General features: G+C 42.3%; 1 protein-coding gene across 1 annotated transcript; it reads left to right on the top strand.

Moving 5' to 3' along the window:
* The first annotated feature begins 9 nt into the window (after positions 1-9).
* On the top strand, positions 10-27,917 carry LOC119401387 (polypeptide N-acetylgalactosaminyltransferase 2). The gene is made up of 12 exons (XM_037668138.2): positions 10-575; positions 2,181-2,530; positions 5,531-5,598; positions 5,681-5,746; positions 6,937-7,146; positions 8,133-8,220; positions 8,945-9,048; positions 9,365-9,491; positions 10,866-10,958; positions 11,567-11,650; positions 20,215-20,452; positions 21,834-27,917. The coding sequence occupies exons 1-12, from the start codon at positions 480-482 to the stop codon at positions 21,963-21,965; spliced, it is 1,656 nt and encodes a 551-aa protein (XP_037524066.1). The 5' UTR covers positions 10-479; the 3' UTR covers positions 21,966-27,917.
* Positions 27,918-27,976: the final 59 nt, after the last annotated feature.

Raw genomic sequence — 27,976 nt, 5'->3', positions numbered from 1 at the left:
CTGCTAGAAAACGATGCGGTGACTGGTGCCGATGGGTGGCTCGCGAAGTTCACTTCACCGTCGAACGCGCTAACGAGAGGCTTGTGTAAAGTGAGTGTAAATCATGAAGTAGCCGCCAGACAGCGAAGTTTCCTTGTGTGCTGGACCACGGCTGAATCGTGTGGGCGTAGAATGTGCGTCTTCGCAGGGTTTGTGAAGGTGCGATCGCCTCTGCAAAGTGCCGTCGCCTGTGGATTGGAGCGCATCATGCTCGCTGGAGTACGACGGTAGTTGATAACTAAACTACGGGTCCGACACTTAGATGTGCGTTGAACAAGTGCCGATCATGTTCCTGAAACTTCCGCCGAGTGAAAAGCTACGAAACAACAACAGTTGACTCATCGTGCTTTCCATGTTGACAGCTAGCGTGTCGTGTACGTGCGAAGTTCCCGAGCCCACGAGTGTTGATGGTGCTTGCGTGCGTGTTGTGAAAGTGCGCGATGCCAAAACGGAAGCTGAAATGGATTTTACTGTTTGCGATCACTTGGGTCGGAGGTGTGGGTTATTACCTTTTTTGGAGCGGCCGTCGCAGCGCGGTACGTGCAGCTGTGTCTGTATGCATGCATGTGTACCATACACATTTGACCGCGTACATAGAAGCTTGTAGCGACAGCCTGTTTACCTTGTAGGGCTGATTGTTGACGCGCAAATTGTCAAATTGCGTGACTGTTCTAAACAAGAAAGATATCATGCGCACGAGACAGCTAGTACTCGCACAATACTCGATTTTGTGCAACTCATTGTACTATGTAAATATTTGCTCAGAAGAAGAATCGATGACGTCAGTTTTGTTGTTTATTTAACAACTGGTAAGGCTGTAGTCAACTGCCTACTGAAGCGGATTGAAATGAAAGTGGCTACGTTCATCACACCTTTATAACTGCTATGTTTTATGTGACTCAAACGGTTAAACATGTTTTGTTGTAGTTTTCAGTTTGTGATGGGGCGTAAAAATCGTCATGCGACTTGGAGGCTACGTACGCACTTATGGGAAAGCCTTGTAAAAGATCGCGCACTCTTATTTAATGCATAAGCTATATAAAATTTCACATTCGAGTTTATTTAAGTTTGCAAAACATGATTGCATAAAAAGAATGTGCAGAAACCACCACAAGACTACAGAAAAATGTGGGAAACTTCTTGTACTGTTATAGTAAACAATAAAAGGGTCCCTCAGTTCTTTAAGTATTATTATCACAAGTAATCTCGCTCTGCATTGTGCAAAGTGTGGTTGCACGCCATGCTTTGATCACACAAAGGATTTGAAAAAGTTGAAGGATCAGTGCGCCCACGTAATTCATACACACAATGACTCATTCATAAGCATGGCTTCCCTAAGCTTGCTGAAAAAAAGATCATGAATATGTTGATCCACAACTGTAATCTTCACGCATGTGCCATTATGGAGTGCTAGTCTTCACAATCTAATTCTTCCTGTTGTTTTCTTTAACGAGGGCATACATTCGGTTACGGTGCAGTAAGCTTGTTAGTCAGCGCCCTGTCTTGGCGCTTCTGATGTGTCGAGTCCTGGCGCCGTTTTCAAATTTGAGTACGTGCCAACAGGCCTGCATTAAAGGGACACTAAAGAGAAAAATGATTTTTTGACACTAAAGAGAAAATGAAACCGAAAGCACCACGTTTACTTCGAGAAGATGCCTGGTAAGCGAGAAAGCTTGCAAAAGGAAATTACGGGTGGCGACACTACCTTGAAGTTCTTGCACCAGCTAGCCGTGACATCATAGATTTTGACAGTGTCTGCTAGAGCCTACATTATTGCTTGTCGTTAAAAAATGTTTAAATTGTGTTCCAAGCAACCCAAGGTCAGCATAGCAAGTTTCAGAAAATTTCATTGAACCAACGTGTCCACAATACGCAAAAAGACTTGGAAATTCGTGACATCACACCGACGTACATGTGCTGAAGCTTTGGTGCGAAATTCGATTATGAAATTCTGACCTTCATTTCCTTTTCCAATAATTATTCTATGATGCCAAGGTTAATGACAGAGTTCTAAAACAATAATGTATCTGTTTAGACAGGTTTAATGTTTCACTTTAGTGTCCCTTGAATACACTTTTTCAGTTTAGGGCAGAGATGTGACAAAGGCGCGAGTGCCTGACAGTGACAGTGTACCGTTGCAGTCTGAAGACAGCAACGAGGCCCTCCGCCTGAAGCCGTCCGCAGCCGCGGCCCTCCGCCAGTCCTCCTCGCAGCTGCCAAACTCAAGCCGGCAGCTCTCGTGGCGCTACTTCGACGAGAAGGGATACGTGTCGGTGTCGCGGGTCAAGCCGGGAGTGGACCCCTATGAGCGGCACAAGTTCAACCAGGAGGCGAGCGACGCGCTGCCCAGCAACCGTGCCATCCCAGACACCCGACACCCTCAGTGCATACCCGAAGGCAGCTTGCAGCCGGGAGAGAAACTGCCACCAACGAGCGTCATCATAACATTTCACAACGAAGCCCGCTCCGCACTCCTCCGCACAATTGTCAGGCAAGCCCAGTGATCCTGCAGCTCGTTTAGTTGAGTGATGGTTGGAGGCCAAGCGTGGATATTAGAAGTATGTGTAATTGTTGCAATAAAAAAAAAAAGACCGAAGTTCAGGGGAAGGTGGAAGCTTGAAGAGATGAAAAATTCTTGAACACGACGTGTTGCTGGAGCCAATGTTTCGACAAGCGGACTTGTCTTCTTCAAGGCTACAACTGCAGCCTGGAAGTTGAGTTGCAGCCTTGAAGTAGACAAGTTCGCTTGTTGAAACATTGGCTCCAGCAACACGTCGTGTTCAAGAATTTTTCATGTAATTGTCACAGTGATTCAGCGTGAAACAGCACTTTGGAGCTTAATGGTTGTAGCTAGTATCGTAGTAGATCACATCATAAGAACAACAGATAATCAATGATCAGTTAGAGCGTCAGAATGGATTCCAAGAGATGGGCAACATGTCTGGGGATGGCGAAGGATGAGGTGGATCTTGACATTTAGTTGACAGTTGGAGGCCAAGCGTGAATATTATAAGTAGTAGACTCTCATTAAAAGGAACCTGAAGGGACCAGGAAAATGTGTTCCATTTAACAGGAGTTCCGTTTACTGAGAGGTGAACAGGGGTGGAGAAGTGAAGTATGAAACCAATCATATTAGAGGAAGTTGTTCCATTTAAGCAGCAATTCCGTTGAACAGATTTCCATTTACTGAGAGTGTACTGTATATGTAATTGTCTCAGTGATTCAGTCTGAAACGCTACTTTTTACGCTTTGCATGAAGCTTAATGGGTGTAGCTAGTATTCTAGTAGATCATGTTGAATCGATGAATAACACAAAAAGACAAGGACAGAAGAAGGAAGTTGCACGTTACAGGCGCTGTCACACCTAATTTCCTTATTCTGTAACTTCCTTATTGCAACATGTGGCTTTACTAACCCACCCAACTCGCCACTCTTGCCTAGTAGATCAAGTCATGAGAACAACAGATAATCTATGGTCATTTAGAGCGTTGGAATGGATACCAAGAGATGGAAAGCGTGGCTGGGGACTGCGAAGGGTAAGGTGGATCAACGAAATAAAGAAATTTGGAGGCATAAAATGGAATCGGCTCGCATAGGACAGTGTAGGTTGGAGATCATTGGGAGAGGTCTTCGTCCTGCTGTGTAAAGGGTCGTTCACATCTAATGTGGACACTTCATTAGTATGCAAGAGCTCTTAGGAGCTGATGTTTTATACATAATTTGGAAAATTATTACTGTTGTGCTTATTGACAGCATGATTAGGTGCCACACAGTGGACTTTTCTCTCGTGAAGTTGAATAAATGCTCTAGTTTTACTGGCTTGAATGCTAATGAGGTGAGCTGTTCACCTGAGATGTGGTTGACCCTGTACATGGGATAGGCTGATAATAATGATGATAATGGGTAGGTTATGGAAGCTATGTCATATGGCTACGGAATTTAAGCAGTGCTCCACTCGCATAGTCGACATTTATTCACTGTCAAACCTGGTTGGTATAGAATTCTCGACCTCGATTGGCTTCATCCTGCAGCTTGTGTTATGTAGCCCATCACGATTGAGAAATTTCATTAGGCCTAATCATAGCTGAAGGTGCACTGTTGACTTAGGTAACCAATATTCATAACCTTTCCCACAACATTGCTGTTAAAACAGTCAAAACTCCATATGACGAGCACAGATATAAGAAGTTGTCAATACAACAAGTTATCACATACAATGAAATTAATCTTAAATGTTCCTTGTTGATATCAGTTTGTAATAAATATGTGCTTATGGTGAAGATTAGATTTATAGATGATATTTTCATGTTTTTCACAACATTGTTACAACATTTGACAAAGTCGTAGATATCAATGTAATACTACAGTATCTTCAAATGAAAAAATTTATGGCAACATTTCTAAGAAAATGTTACTCTGAATTAAGTATACGCTCCTAGATTTTCTAGAATATTTCTTTATTTTACAGACTTCATTCAGATCTGTCTAGCATTTTCTCTTTTCCATCAATTTGAATAGTAATTTGGCCCAAGCTTGAACATGCTCTGATAAGATGCTACCAGTAGACTTCCAGCCTTCTTATTGCAAGCAACACGTATCTTCCTTTGTCCTGTCATTTGCATTGTTTCAAGACATCAGCTTTATATGGACAACTAGTGCAACTTCCTTCGCACCTGTTCTATTCTGTTGTTCTGTTCAGTGTCACCTACACCTGTACTCTCTGTTCACACCGGATAACAATTTCACAGGCAGTAACAGGAGGCACACATATTGTGAGGACTTAATTTTACATTTCAGTGTGCCCAGGAGATGCTGTTGAGGGTTGATTCGATCAGTCAATTAATCAATCAGTTATTTACAGTTTGCAGAGAGTTTACAGAGAAGCTTTAAAATGTGCATATAGCGTGATAACAAATGCCAGGATGTCCAAATGCACAATTCTTTATATGTATCTGCTGTACTTGAGGAAGATTAAATACTATCATGCAATCAGTTGATTGATGCAATATGTATATGGTACTAACACCATCGCTTAATAATTTGATATCGAGATGATGAAAGCAGTGGCAGCTGCTGTAATGTTACTTTACTGTTACCTTCAAGTTTCTGCCAGTGCATGCTATGCCAAGAGGCAACTCCGAAAAACTGCCATAGCAGCAAAAGGCAACAATGTTGAATATAGGGGACACCGGTGTTTTTAAAAAAGTACTATGCAGTGCTGCAATGTAACAGTTCTGTTCCAGTTCTCTTCTCATGTTTTGTCTCTGGGCAATGCAGTGCTTTGCATGTATATTTGATCACGACGGCTGGTTGTTTGCGAAATCATATCAACATTGGGCTTTGTAACCATAGTCAGCTGTTATCAAAGATGAAGGACTCCTTACCAATTTTTGTTTATCAAAATGTAACGTGCACTGAATGTTGGCTCAGCGTTGATCTTTCACAGATGGCAAGAATTCGTAACCGTGGTTACCTTTTCTGTCGTTTCCAGTGTCCTCAATCGAAGCCCTCCGGAACTGATTGAAGAGATCATTCTTGTAGATGATTTCAGTGATGATTGTAAGTAGTTTCGCATTTAGTACCTTTAATTATTTGTCAACTTTAACGAGTTCTGACCAGTGTTTTTCTTACACACCCACAGCATCGGATGGCAAAGAATTGGCAGCTATACAGAAAGTACGCCTGGTGCGAAACAGTAAAAGAGAAGGTAAGAAAATGTGCATTTTCTGCGTTTCACAAGCTAACTTTGTCGAACAAAACCTACATGTGTGTTTCATTGCGCTTGCATACTGAATACAATTGAATGCACATGCGTACACTATGCCGGTATGTGTACCTCTCTGAATGGAAGTGAACCTGTTTCTCAGCTGGAGTATATCTAAACTTTTTTGCATCGATGGTTTTGCTAAAAAGGCCGACACTGCTTGCAAGACATATTGCGGAGTAATGTTTACTAATTGGCAATATTTCACTAATGAGCTGTTTAATTGATTAACAGCACAGTTCCAATGTCAGGAACTTATGTGTAATCGTAATGAGGCAATCTCAATTCAGCATCAATCCAGCACGTAGCACCAGATACAAGTATGTCTACAGCAAAATACTTTCATGTAACTTGTCGATATTGTGGAAATATGCACCCCTATTACTATGCAGTATTGTTCAAGTTTCTAGAAGTGTGTCATAGCACTGTAGATTGTTTCTCTTTTGTGTTGAGATGTCTGTGAGCAGGAAAAGGGGGTTGTAGGACAGGTGCTATTTAGGACTTCCCAAGCCTTTGCACCAGTGCCCTGCGCAACTACATACTGGTTGTTAGAATAAAGAGACGATGATGGTGATAAAGAATGCCTCTAAGATGCTGAAAAATCATGGCAAATGTCTCTTGCAAGTGAGCAAAAGAAAATTAGGAACCCTTCGCCTATTCGGAAAATGGGGCCAAGCGAAGCTTGGTAGTGTATGTGCCTGACCTACTATTTTTCTTTCTGTTGCATTGCGCAATGCTCCCTCCCAACTTTTTTCTTCCTTCATGCCGGGAATCGAACCTTCACCCATGTGCTTACCAACACTTCTGTCGCTACAGGCAAAAACGATGGTCATGCTTGAAACAATGAAAGGCAGCATCAAAATACGGCAATGTGAAATGACAACTGTCCTCGTTAAAAGGCAGGATTTCCACATCAGAAACAACTGATTGCCAACAAGTCCACGATCGAGAGAGCATCAGTTATTGAAAAACAGTGCGTACAAATACGCATTTAACTGGCGCACCTTTGAGAGCCTACTTGTAGTACACCCGCATTTCCATACACTCACCGGCACCGGGTTTTTCGTGAACCAATCTGCTGCAGCTACCAAATTTGTAACTAATAGAGAAGCTTTGCTTAATAACATGTGCAGGCCTGGTGCGCAGTCGAGTGCGTGGGGCCCATGAGGCACGGGCACCAGTGCTCACCTTCTTGGACAGCCACTGCGAATGTAACCAGGGCTGGTTGCCACCACTGCTGAGGCGTGTCAAGGAGGATCCACGTCGCATTGTCTGTCCCGTCATTGATGTCATCAACCTCAACTCCTTTAAATACTTTGGCGCGTCTTCTGACCTGCGTGGTGGTACGTGGAACTTTGCTCGTAGCATTCCCATTTTCGTGAGGTTGAGAGGGAGGGGTGGTAGATGGCGAACTGTGCATTGAGGGAGGCACGCAAAATATATCTGTCATTGTTGTTATCAAAATTTAGAAGTTCAGCTATGTAAGGTTGGTTCTAGAAGTATGTAGTACATGTCCAGAAAGAAACAAATTGTAGCAGGAAATCGGAGCTGCCTAAAGCTTTCACTTCTTGGAGGTTGGGGGCCTTTTCCCCCCATGGATGAGGATGGGAGGGGGTGTGCACCCTTGCTCCTTCTGAATTTATGCACAGGGAGGTGTCTTTGTATACATGCACAAAGGAATTTTTAAGAACGCTTACAGTGTGGAAAGTACAGATTGATTCTTGTTAAGTAAAACTGCATTTTTAGCAGACAAACACCACTAAATAACACCCAGTCCTATACAAATTTGTTACCTTGACCATTGCCATGTATTGTTGTCATGGCATTATTAGTAAAATGTGTGTATGACCCCCCCCCCCCCACACACACAAAAAAAATATGAAGGAATCATATGCAAGTATAACAGGGTTAATTATTTTTTGTCACTGGCATGAATACTTGTTGCATTTAGACTAATTGACAAGTAAATTGTACTGATCGCATCTGTGACTAACAAGTGTTGACTATCCCACTATGTTCTGCTATAAATATTACAATATTCAGTTTTTCCACGAACCTGTTGTGCATGGAGAAATTAAAACACATGCTCTTCTTTACTGGTGGCCACATAAGCCTATAGTAGTTTGCTTTTATTTGCGAGGTCTCAATTGCTAAAGCAGAATTAGAACAATCACAGCTACGTGCAGTTCACTTTTTTTTTCTTTACAGGTATGTAGTACACTGGAAAATTGAGTGAATCACTGACATACTGAAACAGCCACTGTAGATAATGTGCAAACATTTCATTTGCTGTGCTTGGAATGGAGCTCCATTTGTTCTCAATGTGCAGGCTTTGACTGGAACCTGGTGTTCAAGTGGGAGTTCCTTTCAAGCAAAGAGCGTGAAGAGAGGGCAAATCATCCAACACTACCCATCAGGTAGCATTGCAGCTGCCATTTAAAAGCTCAGAAAACAATGTGTTTTGCTCTATTGCTTATGTATCTGGTGCATTTAGTCAATGATGCACACATTTGCACACATGACTGGTTTTCATTGCTTCACTATAATGATGGCAGGGAGAAAAAAACAACTGGGCATTGGACGTGCATGCATAGTATGGTTTCATTCCCCTTCAGTATGCTAAGCATTGCTACACATAAACATTTGGTGAAGGCTTTTTCATGTTCGATGAGACATTCGAGGTTGGTTTCAGGGATTTTAAAACTGAATTGCTTCAAAAGGCAAAATTTATTTGAACAGGTTCACCTCTACACAAGATGATGGATTCTGAGTATGCTGATATCTTTACAATACTCCACATACTCTGAAAAATAAAAAATACTGTAGCACAAGAATGAATGGAAGCTTATTTTTATCAACGTGAAATGTTATGTCGGTGACCCTGTGCAGAGTGGAATTCCAATTTTTAGAGAGCATCATTGGATGAACATGTGGTTATTCTTTGATTATTGAGTGAAGATGTACTTGTGCACCTGGACATCTTATATAAAAAGTGAACCTGTCTTCGTCAAATAAACCTAGTTGTAAGAGGCGCCCTTTCCTGTCCTGAATTTTGATTCATTTTGATTTTTGTGGTTGCAGCAATGAGCACGACTTGCACGCCTTGTAACCCACTGCGAAACGTGCATGTATCTTTCCCAGGACGCCCATGATAGCAGGCGGCCTGTTCGTTGTGGACAAGGCCAACTTCGAGCAGCTGGGCACTTACGACACAGCCATGGACATTTGGGGTGGTGAAAATCTCGGTGAGCACTTTATACATCCCTCAGAATCACTCAAGATATCACAGCCAGGTCCAGGTAAATTTATTTTTTATGACAGTAACTATTCCGAGTTGCAATATCGCCACAGCGAAATAAAATGTGTTCCTAAATTTTTATTATATACGATGCTTTTTGTGAGCATACATTTGTTACACACTGATGCCAGTGTAAGAGAATTTCAAGTGTTTCATTAATGTACTTAATAATCCATAATTTGAAAGCATTAGCTGGACACAATGTATGTTGCTTTAATGTGGGCTGCCCTTGATGTGGAATGGCCAACCGTTTCCTCGCGCAGAGCTCTCCTTCCGCGTCTGGCAGTGTGGAGGCAGCCTGGAAATCCTGCCTTGCAGCCGCGTAGGCCACGTCTTCCGCAAGCAGCACCCGTACTCTTTTCCAGGGGGCAGCGGCAATGTCTTTGCTCGGTGAGCACTCTTAGACAAATTATTGGGACGGTTTTGTGCCCATCGAATTCAATGAAATGACTGTATTCACCAAATTATAATGTGCACTTTTTCAATGTACTCCTCCTCTAGCGTGGCTGTGGCAGCTACATTAGCACCATGGTAATGTGTTAAATCAATATTAGCTCTGCACTGAACATCATAGCTTCGCATTGGTACGACCCCAAAACACTTTCAAGGGTTGTAGCACGAGTCGTTTGTTAACTTACGTGATCAGCAGAAAACTGTGAGACAAAAATACAGATATGCATGAAGTTTTGTTCTAACATGTGCAAGACCTAATTCATTTTATTAAGTTAAGCATATGAACACAAAGAAGTTGCTTATGGTACAAGTAAAATGATATTAATGCGATTGTAGAAAGTAAAGTGTTTCAAAGTTTCACTGCAAGCTAAGAAAATTAATATATAGTTATGTGGCGTAAGTGTAGTAATATGGATTAACTAAATATAAATATATGGGCTTTTGGTATGCTAGCATGATCAAAGCACATTGAATAGTGTTATGTAAAATTTTGTAATTAAGTATTAAAACATAATTCATACAAACTGTGTTGTGCAACCTGAAAGAGGCAATGGGTGCTATGTAAACTATGTAAGAGTACAGCTTGCGTTCTTGCTGCGTCATTTCTACTTCGCAGTGATGCGAGTTGACGCTGTCACTCAACTTACCAGCGTTGGGACACTGACGTTTGTTATCTGCTGCCCCATTAAAAGAAAAAGGCTCCTTGTTATGCTGTCAAGCTACATTTCATGCATTTAAACACAAATTATGTTGAAAATAGCTCCCCACAACATGTCACTTGCAAAAGACATCTGCCAATTTACTGGGATCCATTAGAATGTCTTTCCAGAGCATATCAAGAATTTATCAAGGGCTCATTTTCTTTGTTAGACACAACCATAGTGAAAACCAACAGACATTGAAGCCAAAAAGGATATAGGGGACATTATTTGTAGTCTTTTAACTGCAGTGTAGTAACTATGATATAAGTCTACAAGAAAATAAAGTGGACAACTTGCCGCCAGTAGGGATCAACCTTCGGACAACACGTCCTTTGCTCTACCAATTGAGCTACAGCGGCGGTCGTTCTCCCGTCCACTTTATCAGGCATTTCTGTGAATGGAAACCTGGGAGTGTTTTTGCGAGCTGGTGTCGTTTAACATGATCTTTTTTCTACAAGCTGGCAGCTAGCCAATAAACTCTCGCATACCACCTGCAGGCATCAAGTCTGCCGGAACAAGAACTGTTTATACTATCTTGTATTTTGGCCCTGGCATAATCACTTAATTGCTCTTCATGACTGCATCTATTTTGCATTTTTCTCGCATGAAGAAATACTCGTCGTGCTGCTGAAGTCTGGATGGACGACTTCAAGAAGTACTACTATGCCATGGTGCCTGTTGCTCGCAATGTCCCCATGGGAAGGTATGTATTGTGTTTAGGGCCTTGCTATGTTAGTCTATCACTGTATAACATGCCTTTTGATGATGTACAATTGGAAGGTGCAAAGGCTAACTGTCTAAGATTAGTCTAGTTTTATGAACACAAAATTAAATGCACAGACATTAAATGCACAATTCATTAAATGCACAAAAACACAGACATTAAATGCACAATTCACTCTGCAAAAGATGTGCTCAATGTATCATTTTTAGTTTTGTAGAAGCTAACGTAGTGTATGTGCACTTTATTTCAATTTTTGTTGCCGTTTCTATGGGATATCTGTTAGTGCACACAGGTATCCTGTTTCGAGTGCTTTGTTGGGGAATGTACAGACTTTATGGAACGAGGCCCGTGTACTTAGATTTAGATGCACGTTAAAGAACCCCAGGTGGTAGAAATTTCCGGAGCCCTCCACTACGGTGTCCCTCATAATCATATCGTGATTTTGGGACGTAAAACCCCAGATATTATATTCATTATTACTTTATGGAATAGTGAAACTTTTGAAATACACTGCCAAATGGGTAGAGTTTGCGATTGTGTCCATTGGTTTGTGTTTGACTGTCAAAATGTTTTCTTTGTCTTAACAGCATTGAAGAGCGGCTGAACCTACGCAAGCGTTTGGGATGCCAGTCTTTCCAGTGGTACCTAGACAACGTGTTTCCCGAACTGAAGCAAGTATCGCCCTTTCGGCGGAGGAGGCGATAACAATCCTGCACGGCACCCAAACATCGGGCGACATGTTGGAATAAATTAGCCGCACCCAGCTTGCCAGCATGTTCTCCTTAATGCCTGAATTTCTTTAGTGGTTGCACGTCATCTCATCTTGAATACATTAACCATGCAGGTGCTGCTATTGTAACAAGTTATCCCCACTTGCTGTGCATGGCATGGCATCTTGTTCAGTATGATAACATAAGTTTCATTTACGCGTTATCAATCTCACTGTCAGAGCATGAAAACACTGCATGCATTGTTACTGTTCCTGTTACATTAACTGTTCATGTTACTGTTAATGCTACTATCGGTGCAGGAAACTCTCAACCTGATAACATTGCTTTGTCACTATTCACTATCATGGTCACTCTTAAGTGCATGGCATATTCACTACTACAACACATGTGGCACGTGCTGACCCCTCATTTTGGTGAACTTCACTGGCACCGCATGGAAAATTGAATGTGAAGACATAGCTGAAGTCGCACGTTATCAAACGTACTAATACCGCAGTAACATGTTGAACTCGTGTTGCAGCATATGCGTTGTCTGCTAGCGCCCCTGTTCGAATGATGCATACATTTGCCAGAAACTGTGTGAGCAATGTGGCACAAACAGTGAAGGAACCAGACATATGGAAGTCAAACACAAAAGTACAGTTTGTTCACAGAGTGTTTCATAAATAGGGGTGCCACTTGTAAGGGACCCTTCCTGATAAAATGTTCACTCATCTGCACTAAAATTTTATGTGGAGGTTCCATTTTACATTAACCCTTTGCGACACGCGTTATGATCGACTGTCTCTAAAGCACGAATTTCACAGTTTGATGCCAAGTTTCTGGAGACTAAATTTAAAGCAAGCAGAAGTGCTAAAATGAATTATTACTTATGTACAGCAACTAATTGTATGTACAACATAAATAATTGTCTAATTATTGTACAGTCAGTCATGCTATATTCCTTCATAGTAGACCGAGTTCAATGACCCACTCGAAATGCACGCGATAGTTACTCGCTGGTAGCGAGCATTCCTAAAAAGGTAGCAAATATTTTGAAATTTATGCTGAAACGCCCAATATTTAACATTTCATGAACACGGTACTGCCAAACACAGTACTAAAGCGATCATGTGTAGCAAAATGTTTCAACCAGAAATGATATAAAGGAACTTAAGGCACATGTTTATAATTGACATGAGCTCACTATTCGTGATCTCTGCCTTGACAATAGTGAACAGAAATGGCAAAAGTAAGTTGCATCTGCAAATAAAAACGCCATGTTGCAAAGGTAAGCTTAGTATGTTTGCAAGCATTACTTACCAGTTACATCTACACTACATCTCCTGCTGCAGGGTGATTCCACGAGAGATCGAACATGCCTGTCCGGTCGCAATTTTTGTTTTGCCTGGGTTTTTTATATGTTATGTGGGCACATTCAAAGTGCACGGAACTGAAAATTTTATTTCCAAGAAACGCTCCCAGCGCACCCAAAAAATATTTGAAGGTGGCGGCGCATGCCTCCTGTTTTTGCTCACTGCATTGTTTTCGGATTTCACGGCCGAATTTAGCGCGAACTATAAATGATGTGTCGAAAATTTCTTTTGCTGGTTTTAATATGCACTACTGTGAATTACATCCATGCTTTTTTTATGCCGTCCTCATTAAGAAGAAAATGTGAAAAAATGGCAAACACGGCCGAAATCAAAAAAGGGTCCTAAGTTTGAGGCGCCTTGGCGCCTTTACTATTTCAAACAGAAACTTGAAAACAGTGTCAACTATAGAAAAGAGCCTTTGCAACATTTATACAGAAGATAATTTTCCTACGGGCAACGCAAAAAAAGAAAAAAAATAGTTAAAGAAGCGAGTTTTTTCAAAAAAGTACATTTTCAAAAAATAAAATAAAAAAACTCCGGTCTCAATTTTGACGGCAATTTTTTATCGAAGAGCGCTTATGTCAATGAACACACGGTTTTAATATCATATGTCCTCATTTGCTTTGTTTACGAGATATAACTGGCCAAAGTGACCCTTGCTGTGAGTGCTCACTTCAGGGCGACTGATGGTTGTTAATAGCTTGCATTGTGCGTAAATCGCAGTTTTAATTATTCTGCTGCAGCAAAACCTTGCTCTGGTGGCTTTTCGTCAAGAAAAATGTGTTCTCAGATTTTATTTGGTTCTACCGTGTGCGAAAGTGGGCTGCTGCCGCCCTCTAAAGGGTGATTCCACGAGAGATCGAACATGCCTGTCCGGTCCATATTTTTGTTTTGCCTGGGTTTTTTATATGTTATGTGGGCACATCCAAAGTGCACGGAACCCAAAATTTTATTTCCAAGAAATGCTCCCAGCGTGCCAAAAAAGTATGTGAAGGTGGCGGCGCAGACCTCCTGTTTTTGTTCACTGCAATGTTTTGGGATTTCACGGCCGAATTTAATGCGAACTATAAACGATGTGTCGAAAATTTTCTTGTTGGTTTTAATACGCATTACTGTGAATTACATCCATGCTTTTTTTCAAGTATTTCAAGGAGCCTTTGCAACATTTATGCGGAAGATTGTTTTCCTACAGGCAGCGCGAAATAAGAAGAAAATAGTTAAAGAAGCGAGTTTTTTTCAAAAAAGTACATTTTCGAAAAATAAAACAACTCAGGCCTCAATTTTGACATTTTTTTGTCGAAGAGCGCTTATGTCAGTGAAAACATCATGTTAATATGTATGTCCTCATTTGCTTTGTTCACGAGATTTAACGGGCCATAATTACCCTTGCTGTGTGTGCTCACTTCAGTGCGATAGATAGTTGTCATCAGCTTGCATTGCACTTAAATCTAGTTTTAATTATTTTCCTGCAGTAAAACCTTGCTCTGGTGTCTTGTCGTCAAGAAAAATGCATTCTCAAACTTTAATTATGTCTAGCGTGTGTGGGGATGGGCTTCTGCCGCTCTCTAAAGGCCGAACGCGTACGCAGTTTGCAGCTTACAACCTCAACTTACCCGCCAGTATTCGTTAATCAGAAGCACGCGAGACACCGCGAACACATGGTTTAGGTCACTTTGTCAAAACTCTCCTTGCACACAGAATAAAGCATCTGTATGCAGCGAAGGCCAACTTAATCTGTAACTAAATGCCACAATCAGCAGGTGCGCTGTTATGCAGTTGTTTTCTCACTTCCTGCTTGCTTCCCTTCCATTACATGCATTGTATACAATGCAGATGGTTAGAGCGTATACGCTCTAACCATCTTCCCCATTCGACGCACATTGTGCCTAAACAACATTTGTAAAAAAAGTTAGCTCAATGATTTCCGAGCCGTTTATTTCACTTCCCGCAATCACATGTTTTCGGCGTCGCAGATAACGTCTTCCTGTATCATCTCGACCTTTACCTCAGCGTTTCAGCAGCCAGAAAACGTGCGGTGCGGCATGATTAAGCCATGAGTGGCCGAAGCTTCCCAATTGATGATGTTTTGTTGCTACTTTACTTAAGTGCTTTCCCACGTCGAGGACAGCAAAGGTCATTGGTGGCACCAGACGGACATTACCCTTAGTTTTGACAATGAGTGCGGCCTACAAATTAAATATTACAGCCCAAAGCGGTTAGACACCCTTAGTCATAAAATGTTAAACCATGAGCAGTTCTGGAAACGCATTCATGACAGCTGCGCAGATGTGAGATAATTTGTGCGGCGCCGTTCAGTATAAACGTTTCGGCTTGCTCTAGGTCTAGCTGTTCACTACACGCGATGTGCGCGGCCCATGGCTACGTCCGATTGTTCTGTGCCGATTATTTACGCGTTCACAAAAAGATCGCTGAGGAAAACGTTTTCGTTGCGCAAATTTTTTTTCTTTGCTCTTTTTGTTGTTGCCTACCTCCAGAAGCTACTGTCATAGGCTGAGGATTTTCGCGACACCTGCGAGGTCTGCTTGCATTGCTTTAGGCTCCTCAAGGAAAACCTGTCTACATCTAACCGCGATGAGGTAGACCAGGCATTCCTTCAGGAAGAAGAAGCGGTTGATATCTTGAACAGGCGCGCCCATCTTTCCTCTGATGATTGTAGGCGAGGTTGTAGGCTGCAAACTGTTTACATGTGAGCCATTTAGAGGGCGGCAGCAGCCCACTTTTGCACACGCTAGACACAAATAAAATTTGAGAACACATTTTTCTTGACGAAAAGCCACCAGAGCAAGGTTTTGCTGCAGCAGAATAAATAAAACTGCGATTTACGCACAATGCAAGCTATTAACAACCATCAGTCGCCCTGAAGTGAGCACTCACAGCAAGGGTCACTTTGGCCAGTTATATCTCGTAAACAAAGCAAATGAGGACATATGATATTAAAACCGTGTGTTCATTGACATAAGCGCTCTTCGATAAAAAATTTCCGTCAAAATTGAGACCGGAGTTTTTTTTATTTTATTTTTTGAAAATGTACTTTTTTGAAAAAACTCGCTTCTTTAACAATTTTTTTCTTTTTTTGCGCTGACCGTAGGAAAATGATCTTCCGTGTAAATGTTGCAAAGGCTCTTTTCTATATTTGACACTGTTTTCAAGTTTCTGTTTGAAATAGTAAAGGCGCCAAGGCGCCTCAAACTTAGGACCCTTTTTTGATTTCGGCCGTGTTTGCCATTTTTTCACATTTTCTTCTTAATGAGGACGGCATAAAAAAAGCATGGATGTAATTCACAGTAGTGCATATTAAAACCAGCAAAAGAAATTTTCGACACATCATTTATAGTTCGCGCTAAATTCGGCTGTGAAATCCGAAAACAATGCAGTGAGCAAAAACAGGAGGCATGCGTCGCCACCTTCAAATATATTTTTTGGCGCGCTGGGAGCGTTTGTTGGAAATAAAATTTTTAATTCCGTGCACTTTGAATGTGCCCACACAACATATAAAAAACCCAGGCAAAACAAAAAATGCGACCGGACAGGCATGTTCGATCTCTCGTGGAATCACCCTGCAGCAAAATTGATGTTTTGAGTAGAGCTGTGCGAATAGCAAAATTTTGGGTGCGAAGCGAATTCGAATATTGAAGTGTGAGTGCGAATCGAATCGAATATTTTTCGAATATTTCTCGAATATTTCTATAAAACTTTTCGAATACTTCGAAGCGAAATTGCAGAAAAAAAAGTTAGAGAGGATTCCTACGCATATTCTTATGAGATAGCAACATGAAAGTGTTTCTTTTCGCTAGGTTGATGAAGCACTGGCAAGGTGGCGTTTCATAGTTGTCTTATCAAGAATGAGGCAATGTAGAGGCCGAATTCTATTTATGTACATGATTTGGTGCAACCAAAGTGTTGCCAACAACACTTTACACGTGATAGGCAAAGATGCCATTTCCTCAGCCTCTCCTCCTCTTTCAACTTCTGTGGAAGCCCAACTGATGTGGCTGACAAGGGTGTGCTCCCTTCAAGTCCGGAGTTCCAAATCTGCCTCGTAGATGTCGATATACAAAAACATCTGAAATTTTGGATGCTAAAAAGCTTCGGCTTCCGATTTTTCGGACTTCCTGCCCAAATTTCAGGTCCAAAACAGCATTAATTGAGCCCCCACCTCTGCCACATCTTTTATCTACATGTTGGAACCAGCATTTTCTTGAGTTAGTACATTTGCGACCGTAGCAGAGCTTGAAAGGCAGCTTTGCCGCAATACCGGGGTGTGATGAGGTGAAGCATATTGAAAATTTAGGGACCACTTCCAATCTGACGTTGACTGCCTCTTGGCAAATTTCAACCGTAATGGGGCTTGAAAGGCAGCTTTGCCACAGTGCGAGAGTGTAATGAGGTGAAGCACATTGAAAACCTGAAGGGGTCACTTTCAATCAGACGTTGACTCTTATTTGTTTTTGGGAAGTTCGAATAGTTCGAATAGTAAAATTCCAGTGCGAATCGAATCGAATAGCAAATGCTATTAGAAAAATATTCGAAATTTCGAATATTCGCACACCCCTAGTTTTGAGTCATGTTTTTTTAGTGGAAAGTGACACATGCAAGAGGGCCTGTCACCTTAACTAGTTTTGGTGAGGATTCAAAGTACCATAATGCGAATAATTAAGCTCCTCCCGAGTGGCAGTGCAAGCTGCCCGTTTGTCAAAGGCTGTCAAATCTCAGCACAAACATATTTAATTGTGGTGTGTGCCTGTTTTTTCGCATGTATCCTCTCTGCACCCACAATGCATGCGCACTGCAGTAAGCTTTTTCTGATTTAGTTTTGCATATCACTGGTTTGCTAAGCGAGCCGCCGTGGTGGTGGTACAGTGGTTACGGTGCTCAACCGCTGACCCGAAAGACACGGCTTCGATTTCGGCAGCGGCGGTTGCATTTCAATGGAGGAGAAATGCTAGAGGCTCGTGTACTGTGCAATGTCAGTGCACGTTAAAGAACACCGGGTGGTCGAAATTTCTGGGGCCCTTCACTACAGTGTGCCTCGTCATATCGTGGTTTTGGCACGTAAAACCCCAGATAGAGTGGCTAAGCACGACAAAGTAAATGGCATTTTTGTGCAATTACCAGGGGCATAGCCAGAATTTTTTTTTTTTTGACTGGGTGGGGGGGTAGCTATACTTTATGTATGTTTGTGCCTGCATTTGTCTGTGTGTGTGTATATATACACATGCAAAATTGAAAATTTTCGAGAGGGTCGGGGAGGTTTGAGCCTCCTAACACCCACCCCCTTCCTGGCTACACCAGCGGCTATCGTGTTATATCTTGTACTGATTGTACCAGCAGTTCACAGAATAAGTCATTGCTGGTCTGCTACTGGTACAAACAGGTAATGGATGTCACTTCAATGCTCACAGCAAAGGGCTACATACGTACATTAACTGTAAGTCTTGTTTGCCTTGGTCTTTTGCCATGGCTACATTCACACGTCACAAATGCTGCTACAGCTTAAGGGGCTTTAATATATATGCTACTGTGCACAATAATTTTTTTGTGTGTACTCAGCATAACATTAAGGAGAAAAAGGTTTAAAAGTCCACGTGTCTGTACAGCATTTCTGTTGGATAAATAATTGGGCAAAGTGGTTAATCGTGTGCGGCAGTCATAAATGTCATAGCACTTTTGTCATACAATTAACTTTTATTCTACTTATAGCCTATTGGAAATCCGTTAAAGAGCACAAGGCCAAGAATTTGATTCCCAGCCACATTTCAACTGCATAATGCAAGAATTTGCGACTCACATTGTGTGGTTTGCTTTGATGAAAAGCACCTCATTTATATTTAAAGCACTTGTGGTGGCCTAGGTTCCTAACTGAAGGCCTTCAGATTAGTTCATTGCTGATGTGCTGGGCATCATATACAATTCTTTCTAACTTGAAGTGTCAAAGCTATATCAGCTTGACTAGCACTGAGGTAAATGAATGGTTCAGTATGTAGGTTTACATTAGAGGGCTTCATGTGGTCACAGATTTATCCTGCCATTTCTCGTAGCTACACTTTATTTATTTATTTATTTATTTACAACACCTACAGTGCCTGTGTGGGGAATTAATGTAGGGGGAGGCATTAAAATTGAAATATGTACATAATAAAGTGCAGATTCGTGATACGTCATTAACACAGGTGTGGATTAACATACGAACATAATTAGATGCCAAACGTAAGTTATAATAGTACTATGACTCCTGAGAGGACAGTAATGTCATCTTTTCATCAGAAGCCACTGCTCTTGAAACTTGTTCCCATGCGCGTTTCATCTCTAGCAACAGATTGAATCACTTGGCATGCTCAGTAGCATTCTTATATTTCATCATGAATGAGCTTGAATGAAGCAGTATAGTCGTGCCCCCACCATGGTAAGCGCTATAAATCACGACTGCAGTGCAGATGCAAAATATTAGGCTGGCGGTAAGGTACAGTCGACAGGTACCGCTTATGCAGCAGTCTTTTTGGCAACACACAACGTCAGTCTGAACAAGCCCTTCAATACAACGTCCCACATAGTCCTTGTGTTGGTTTGGGACGTTAAACTCTGTCAGTTTATGAGTCTGCGCTTTCATCGTCGTGTATGTGTCGTATGTAGTGTACATGGCACAAGGTGCACATCTTGTACATCATGTGCACACAGAAGACAACGTACACCACACTTTCAGAGCAGTGTACGTCGTCTTCTGCTCATCCAGTCATTTTCTTCACAGTACCTGTATAACCAACATGCCTTGCTATTTGCACTTTTTACCTGCCGCAGTGATCTAGCAGTTATGGTGCTTGACTGCTGACCCAAAGGTCGCAGGATCGAATGCCGGATGCAGCAGCCACATTTCGATATAGGCGAAATGCCAGAGGCCCTTGTGCTTAGATTTAGGCGCATGTTAAAGAAACCCTGGTGATCGATATTTCCAGAGCCCTCCACTACAGTGTGTCTCATAATCATATTGTGGTTTTGGGACATAAACCCCAGCTATTATTATTATTAATCTGCACTTTTGGTCTGCTGCACAGTATCTTATACAGCCTTGGGGTGTGAAACCCTTCAAATCGGTCTATGCAAATCGTGGATAAAATGGAGCCAATTGCACAGGGTGCCAGCGGCTGGGGGCGAGCGACTGGCATCTCTGCGGCAGGGATCGCTGTGCCTGGACACCCTCGGCGGAAGCGAGGGCTCTCCGGTGGGCCTGTTTGCGTGTCACGGTGCCGGAGGCAACCAGCACTGGAGCCTCGCCTCGCGCCTTATCGCCCATGGAGGCCTTTGCGTCACGCTTGACGAGGAGCAGGGCGGGTCGCTGCTGCTTCGACCCTGTGGCGGACACCCCTCTCAGGTCGAGATTGGTTGAGCTACAGTGGAGTCTGGTACCGAGTCACGCGGGCACTTTTGACTGCAATCAGGGCCTACCCAGATGGAATTTCTTGGTTGCGATCTGCAATGGTTACTGCTACACGCTCCAAACTAATCCGCATCAAATTTGGTAAAGATGTCAGCCAGATTGCGATGTGTAGATCGAGATAGTCTTGATCATGATCGGGCCTAATTGCAGTCAAAATGAACCACGTGGCCGCATCTGATCTGGATCAAGCCTAATCCAGATCGCCCCTGATTGCAATCCGGATTTGGCTTCAGTGCCTGTGTGATACTGGTACTAGTACAGAGATTAAGAAGTTGCTGTCACTGACCAAGTCAAGGTGGAAAACACACGAAAGACGTTTCAAGGGCGATCAGGGAACCCGTACGGGTCCCGAGACCTCTCTCACGTGTTCTTCACCTTGACTTGGTCAGTGACCGCAACTTCATCATATTACCTGACCAGACGAACTTTCATCAAACTTTTGACTACTGGTATTATAGAGCTTACAGCACGTACAAACATCTCGCACACCTACTACCATGAACTAGCTGAGGTTGTCCACAGCAGAACGTCCTAATTTTTCGCACCAAAGATGATCAGAGCAAGTTCATGTGTTTAGTTGTATTTTTCATGCACAGAGGGTGGCTGCAGTGCCATATTACATAAAAAGTTATGCCATGAATTTATAGGTTTTTCTTTTGTTCTTGGGGAAAAAATATTTAATTGAAGTGGTCAAGGCATTAGGTCAAACTAAAAAAAGAGGCTTGCCGGTTCACAAGGTCAGAGTGCTCGTAGTATCCTGACCTTGACTTAAAAAGTAAAATTTCATTGCAGTGAAGGTTTTACTTTGACTAAGTTTCTTACTAGTAGGTAGTATTTACAAGTAGTATATATTCTATGGTTACTTATATCTTCCCTTAAACTCTGAATTGTCTTGTTGTTTCATGTTTCAGTGTCTACGTCCTCGGAGCTGTTTATTAAAAGCGTGATGTAAAGGCTCAACCATAATCTGATCACACTCTGTTACATCACAGTATTCCAGACCAACTTGCAAGCCAAGCTGTGCTGATGATGTCACCCGCTGCAGTGGTCTAGTGGTTATGGTGCTCGACTGCTGACCCAAAGGTCGCAGGATCAAATCCCGGCCTTGGCGGCCGCATTTTGATGGAGGCAAAATGCTAGAGGCCCATGTACTTAGGATTAGGTGCACGTTAAAGAACCCCAGGTGGTTGAAATTTCCGGAGCCCTCCACTTGATGTCTTATAATCACATCGTGGTTTTCGAATGTAAAACCCCAACAATTATTATTGCTGTTATTATAGTGATAATGTCCTTGTCTTGGCTATTGGCTGTGCAGAGGTGGCTGTGGCTGGATCACAAGCTTCAGCAGCCCGGTGGCAAGCTGTGCCTGGATGGCAGCAATGGACGTCTCACGGCACAGCCATGCCGCCGCACTGCCCACTCGCAGCGGTGGACGCTGTCCACCTGAGCGACCTCCTAGGCTGAACGTGGCTGTTACTTAAGGAACACTTGAAACAGTGGTTGTGACGGATGTGTCGCGAGCGATTATCGCAACTGTCACCGTGGGAATGGTGGGTAGTACATGGACTTGCCTAGTCTTCGTGCTTTTGGCTTCGAACGCAATTGTGGCTTTGTTTATCGGTGTGTTCTAGCTTTTGTTTCATATAACGAACGGCTTGTTGTGAAACTTGCGAGCCGATTTGAATTGGTCAGCATAAAAGGGCCAAGGTGGTTAAGCGGGACTGCTGAACTTCGTCTTTGGACAAAGCGGCCGCAGGCCGCACTGAGCCATACGAAGCTGAAAGTACGAAGCTTAGGCAAATCCATGTACTACCCATCATTTCCATGCTGGCTGAAGCGTCACGCGTTGCAGCACCCATGGACACCAGCGCCAGATTTCCCTCTAGTGTACTATTACGAAACTCTATGCCACAGAACAACATTATAGCGACGCCACATCCGACACAAAAGTATCCTTGTTACACAGATATATTCGTTATAACCATACGATTCGCTGCATGCTGGTATTGGCAAGAAACAATATTGGATTTCATTAGCGAGATTGTGCGAGTGTACCATGTTTTCCTGTGTATACGTTCCACTTGATGTTGTCAAAGAAGTGTGCTTTTAGTACAGTGATGCAACAATAACAGGTAAATTACTGTAGCAGTGCAAGCAACAACATAAGATACCAGTGCATGCCCATGACACTGTATACAAATACACGCACACACAGTTGCATGCATATCTATGCCTGTGGCTGTTGCCTACCAGAATGTTTTGCGATGCCATACAAATCAAGCCCATATTTCATTTGTTGACTCCGTTAGAGAAAAGATCAAACCTTTCTTTTACGAGCCTGCTGGGAGCTGTGCAGGATGTCAGCCCAGTGTGGGCTACCTTAATTTAAGCAGAGGAAAATGAAGGGTCTCATAGGTTGAGCTTAAGTAAAGAAGAATGGTATAACAGGCTGACATTAATGCTACTTGAGTGCACCAACCATGATTACGATTCCACACTTCCAGCAAACACGGTTACCTCTTACGCCGATTGTCCACAGGACAAGCTTGTAGATTTTTTTCAAAAAGGAGTGCATGATGGTCTGTTGTATGCTTCACCTGTGGCGTCACACTGTATGACCTCTCAGGTTATGCAGAAGTCTTAAGTTGTCCATTGCTGTATACGTAGACAAATACAAGCAGAACCATTTAAATTCCGAAATGATTTGCGATCCTGCCGTTTAAACAGGCTAAATTTTTCTACAGTGCATCAGTAGAAGAGGATGAAGAACATAATTTAGTGCAATGTCACACCCACAAAAAACACACATCTGCGAATGCACATGTAAACATGACACAACATGCATACGTTCTTTATGCGCGATTATATTTGTGTTGTTGTATTATGTTATGTCCTTTAGCTAGTACCAGTTTAGCCCAGCATGTTCTTTTGATGGCTGTGGTAGGCTAGTACTGTGTCTCATGCATGTTTTTGGAGCCTTACAGTGTAATTTCCTAAGATTTAATTTATCATTTCACAACGATATCGCAGTCACACATATTTTTGACGTTTATTTCCACTGGCCAAATGAAGACAGGCGCTCCTTGTGCAAACGTAGGTGCCAATATTTCTTTAAACTAAGCCTGCTTACAAGATCAATGTCTCATAAAAAAAAAGTTCAGTTGCTGTGGCGGGGCATCAGATACCATATTTGGCTGTCAATCATGACACTGCAGACTTTTATGCTAGCTGTCACGTTTTGGATGTTACTTATGTAATCAGCACTGGATGTGACAAGTAGTGACATAATCAATTAATTACTCAGTGGATGTTTCCTGTTGCGATAACTTGACCAAGTATAGTTGCTGAGGCAGAAAACACTAAGAAAGTTTGCTTCAGCAACTTATTAAGTGGGCCACATGAATTATGTCAATAGCAAAAGCTCTGTATGCTTACAAGCACACTTACACGAGGTATGATCGGCATTAGATGGCTAAATAGCAACTGTATTTAAATATTACAGCCTGAAAATGAAATATGGTTCTTTTCCAGCCGCGCTGTGAAATAGCACTGATCAAAACATCATTCTCGCGAGCAAAATAGCATGACGCTAACGACGTTTTTTTAAGCAGAGCTGAATGTCACCTGAAGAAAGTGTTGAGTGTGTCTCAACAGAACTGCATGATAAAGAGAACGGTGCCATTGCTACTCTTGCTTCAGTGACACTATTAGTATGCTTTTGTGAAGCAAATATGTTGCATGCATTTGGTCCATCTGCTGTTGTCGCAAATATCTTTGTGGCTTTAGCTCAGGCAGATGTTACTTGGTAAAGCTGGCATGTTTCATTGGGGAATACGTTTGAGCACAGCCTTATGCAAAGCTTTTCCTGCAGTGCTTGCCCAACCACTACAGTTTCTGGTGTTAAAGTTGTAAAAAGGTTAAGGGAGTACTGACACGAAAATTTTAAGTTTTTTTTTTTTTAATGTAAAATGAAAGACAGAGTCCTCAAGAGCCTAGAAAATGTACTTGTAAGCGTGAGTGCACCCTGAAAGGTTTTTGAAACTGCATGTTTTTAAAAGCTAGTTTGGTACCTACTGTACTCCAACGTCACGACACGGTATGAGCTTCTCGTCACGTGCTCACGCAAGATACCGTGACATTTCCACAGCCGCTCCGCTGCATGGTTCCGTCGGTGACACACAAGCAGCCATTTCGAATGCTTTTGGTGATGTACACGCAGCCATATTGTATGTTTTGGTACCTAATATCATAACTGGCCATAATGGTGCATGAAGTCACCACAATTGACACTGTAGCCTGACATCATACCAGTGTTGATGTCAGTGGGTGCGCCATGTGAAAATTGACCTTAATAGTACAAAAAGAAAATATCAGCATCTACTGAGCTTCGCACTGCTCAGAGTGGTCTCTATACACAGGAGATTGCGTGACAGCCTAAACTAAGCTTTGAAAATTAGTGTCAGTACCCCTTTAAACGTTGCTATGGTTGTGCAAGTCAGCCTAGAAATCAGGGGTGCAGTGTGGTGCGATATATGCATGTTGAACTATGCGTTGCACTTTTTAGTTTCAGGGTGAATGCATCAATTGCGATGAATTGAGCTTTGTTGCAAGTCCTGTATTTCAAAAACGTTCAGTCAAGTGTAGTTAAGAGACATATCATTTGGAATGGTTGTCAGCTTGTCTAGCTCGAGGCGTACAACGAAAAAGTCATACGGTCCCTTATGCCATTGCCTGAAACAACTGGAAGGTGAAGGCCATCTTTTTCTTCTCAGTCGATTGTATTTATCTCTCCCCGCCCCCCCCTTCTCCAATGACAACGATGTTAACTTGTCCTCGAGTATAGTTGTACATTTATCTCAGCATTCTCATTTAGCTGCTCAGATCGGAATGTTGACTCTTTCAGGGTGCTTTAATCCTTTGTGATATGTTGTCGGGCCCCTCCTGATAACAGAACATGGCCGCAGTGGTCCATTGTCAGGCACTGCTGGACAAGCTCTTTCATGGTTGGTCCACGCGTTTTCTCACTGCATTATGCACCATCACTAAAGGAATAAGTAAACTTGTTTTACTTCAGTTTTACGTATTTTTTTAGTGTCGGACCGGAACGGATGGAAGGGCAATGAAGGTTTTGGACCGCAACGGTTTAACAGCGTTACAAGATGTAATGCCAAGAACAAATTGTCAGGAACAACTCTAAAGGCCACAGAGTAGGTGGGAATCTGGTCATTAAAGGGCTCTTCATGAGGTTCGAGCATTGTGAATGAACAAGTGTGGTGTAAAAATGGTTGAAATTTAAAACAAAGTGCTCCTTTCTAGAGGGATGTGCTTTCAAAGATGTCACACTCGAGAGGCGCTTCGTAGATTGTCACTGACTATGCCACGCGACTTGGGTTCATACAATGTCGAGCATAGCCTCACCTGGCTATGCCAATGGCTCCCTTGCTTGTGGCATTTGGAGGATGTAGGGGACGTATGCCGATTGCAGACGCCATCATTTGGCTGCAGTTTTGGGTGAAACTTCGCCAGGGACAAAAGTAATACGGTAGTTCATCTGGATGTTGTAGTTTGGTCAGTAGAATGCACTAGAAGTTGCGGAATGTGTCAAAGGCAGGTTCTTGTGCCGTACAAAGGTAAGACTGGCCGCACTCTTGGAATTGTTTGTTTTTTTTTTGTGACCTGCTGTACCTATTCAGTGGCTGTGCTGTTCCGTTGCCCGAGGTTGTTTGTCACGACAACCATAGCAAGTGGTGCAAACAACTATGCCTCAGTGCTGGTATTCAGAATGAGTTAACGATATAGTTCAGAGGACTAAATTTTGTTCGCAGTATACAAAATATAAATGATCATTTACAGTGTTCATCGCCATCCATTTTAGAATATGCAAGAAAAGGTGTTTACCTATGTTTTTGCAATTAGTAGAAGTACTATACGATACTTTTGGTTGTACTCACACGTAAGGCAGCAACGAACAACACTTGCAAGAATGCACAATTAGCCCCATATTTCATTTGTTTTTTGTTTAACACATTTTAGCTCACTGTTACATTTTTATAGGTGGTGGTTCACAGATCACAATGAACATCAAGGTATGTTGCTATGAGAAGCACTTGTTAATTAATTATTATTATTATTACTACCATTTTGCTCCTACGGTGAGACTGTATTCGAGGACACCATTGCTTTCCTGAACCATTATATAAAGGGTATGTTACGATGGCAAAGGAAAAGCTGTCTACTAGATCTGTATCATCACATATCAGTGTGTGTAAATATATGTGTACTATTGTGGAAGGATGAAATGTGTATAAGTTATGGTTATGTTCATTCCCACTTCTACTATGCATGATGTCAGCACAAGTCCAGCTTGTACTATTGCCGGTACCATCTTTGATGACTGAACAGCAGCACTACAAAACTGTACCATTGCATTAATTAAAAAGTTTTACCTTGTCTGGTTATACGTGACCCCAAGGTGCAAATAGACTTGCATCGGGAGAGTCTAAATAGACTTACGCCTTGGGAGAGTTTATTGACCTTGGGGTCACGTGACCCCAAGGTCAATAGACTCTCCCAAGGTGCAAATAGACTCCCTCATGGGACTCGAATGTCACAAGAGAGTCTATTTGCACCTTGAGATCACGTGAGCTTGGGGTCATGTGACCAAGCAGAAACATCACATATAAGGTCATACCAATGCCATACAATTTGAATGAAAGGCAAGGTTCTACCTGGTGTTACATAAGTATAACTGTTTCACAAGTGTCAGTGGTTGGCCTGTTAATGGGGGGCCAGTAACCTACACCATGCCACTTCGTGGTTCTATTTTGCCAGCATCACTACTGCCAGGGCCAGGGTCAACAGCAACCTCTATCAGTGACGTCACACGTGATGTTTCTGCTCAGGTCACGTGACATTGAGGCGCAAATAGACTCTCCCTTTCTAATAAGCAGCTGGAAAAACTTGTCACAAGAGGTCACTGCTTGTGTTGTTACCAATCTACACCTCCCGTAACCCAGTGTAGACGAAGGGTAAGACAAGTCCAAATTATTTGTAAGCAGTGTTCTACTGCATCATTGTTCCATTCATCCAAGATGGTACACTTTTGTTGCCAGCATGCAATTTTCTCATTTTGTGTAGTCTCAGGAAAACGGCTGTAGCCTTCCAGTGTGGAATGTATGTCAAGACTGCTGTTTTATAGAAACTTGCAGTGACCATGTAGTATGCCTGACTGCTGCCTTTGTGGTGAGCTTTTCTCCGCATGTGTGTATGTCGGGGGGCTGTGTGCCAAGTGGACTCTTGTCATTAAATGCAGCATTTTCTTTCATTAATGCAGTCTTTCACATGTTGTCCCTGAGTGCTTGATACATCTGCAACGCGCACAACACACAAACTTGGTTGCGAAAATCATTTGAATCAAAAAAACTTTTGTGTAGCACAAAAAAGATAAAAAAATTGGTG

This window comes from Rhipicephalus sanguineus, chromosome 8 (assembly GCF_013339695.2).
Source record: "Rhipicephalus sanguineus isolate Rsan-2018 chromosome 8, BIME_Rsan_1.4, whole genome shotgun sequence".
In the NCBI taxonomy this organism is placed as follows: domain Eukaryota; kingdom Metazoa; phylum Arthropoda; class Arachnida; order Ixodida; family Ixodidae; genus Rhipicephalus; species Rhipicephalus sanguineus.
This window is presented reverse-complemented; position numbering and strand designations above follow the sequence as displayed.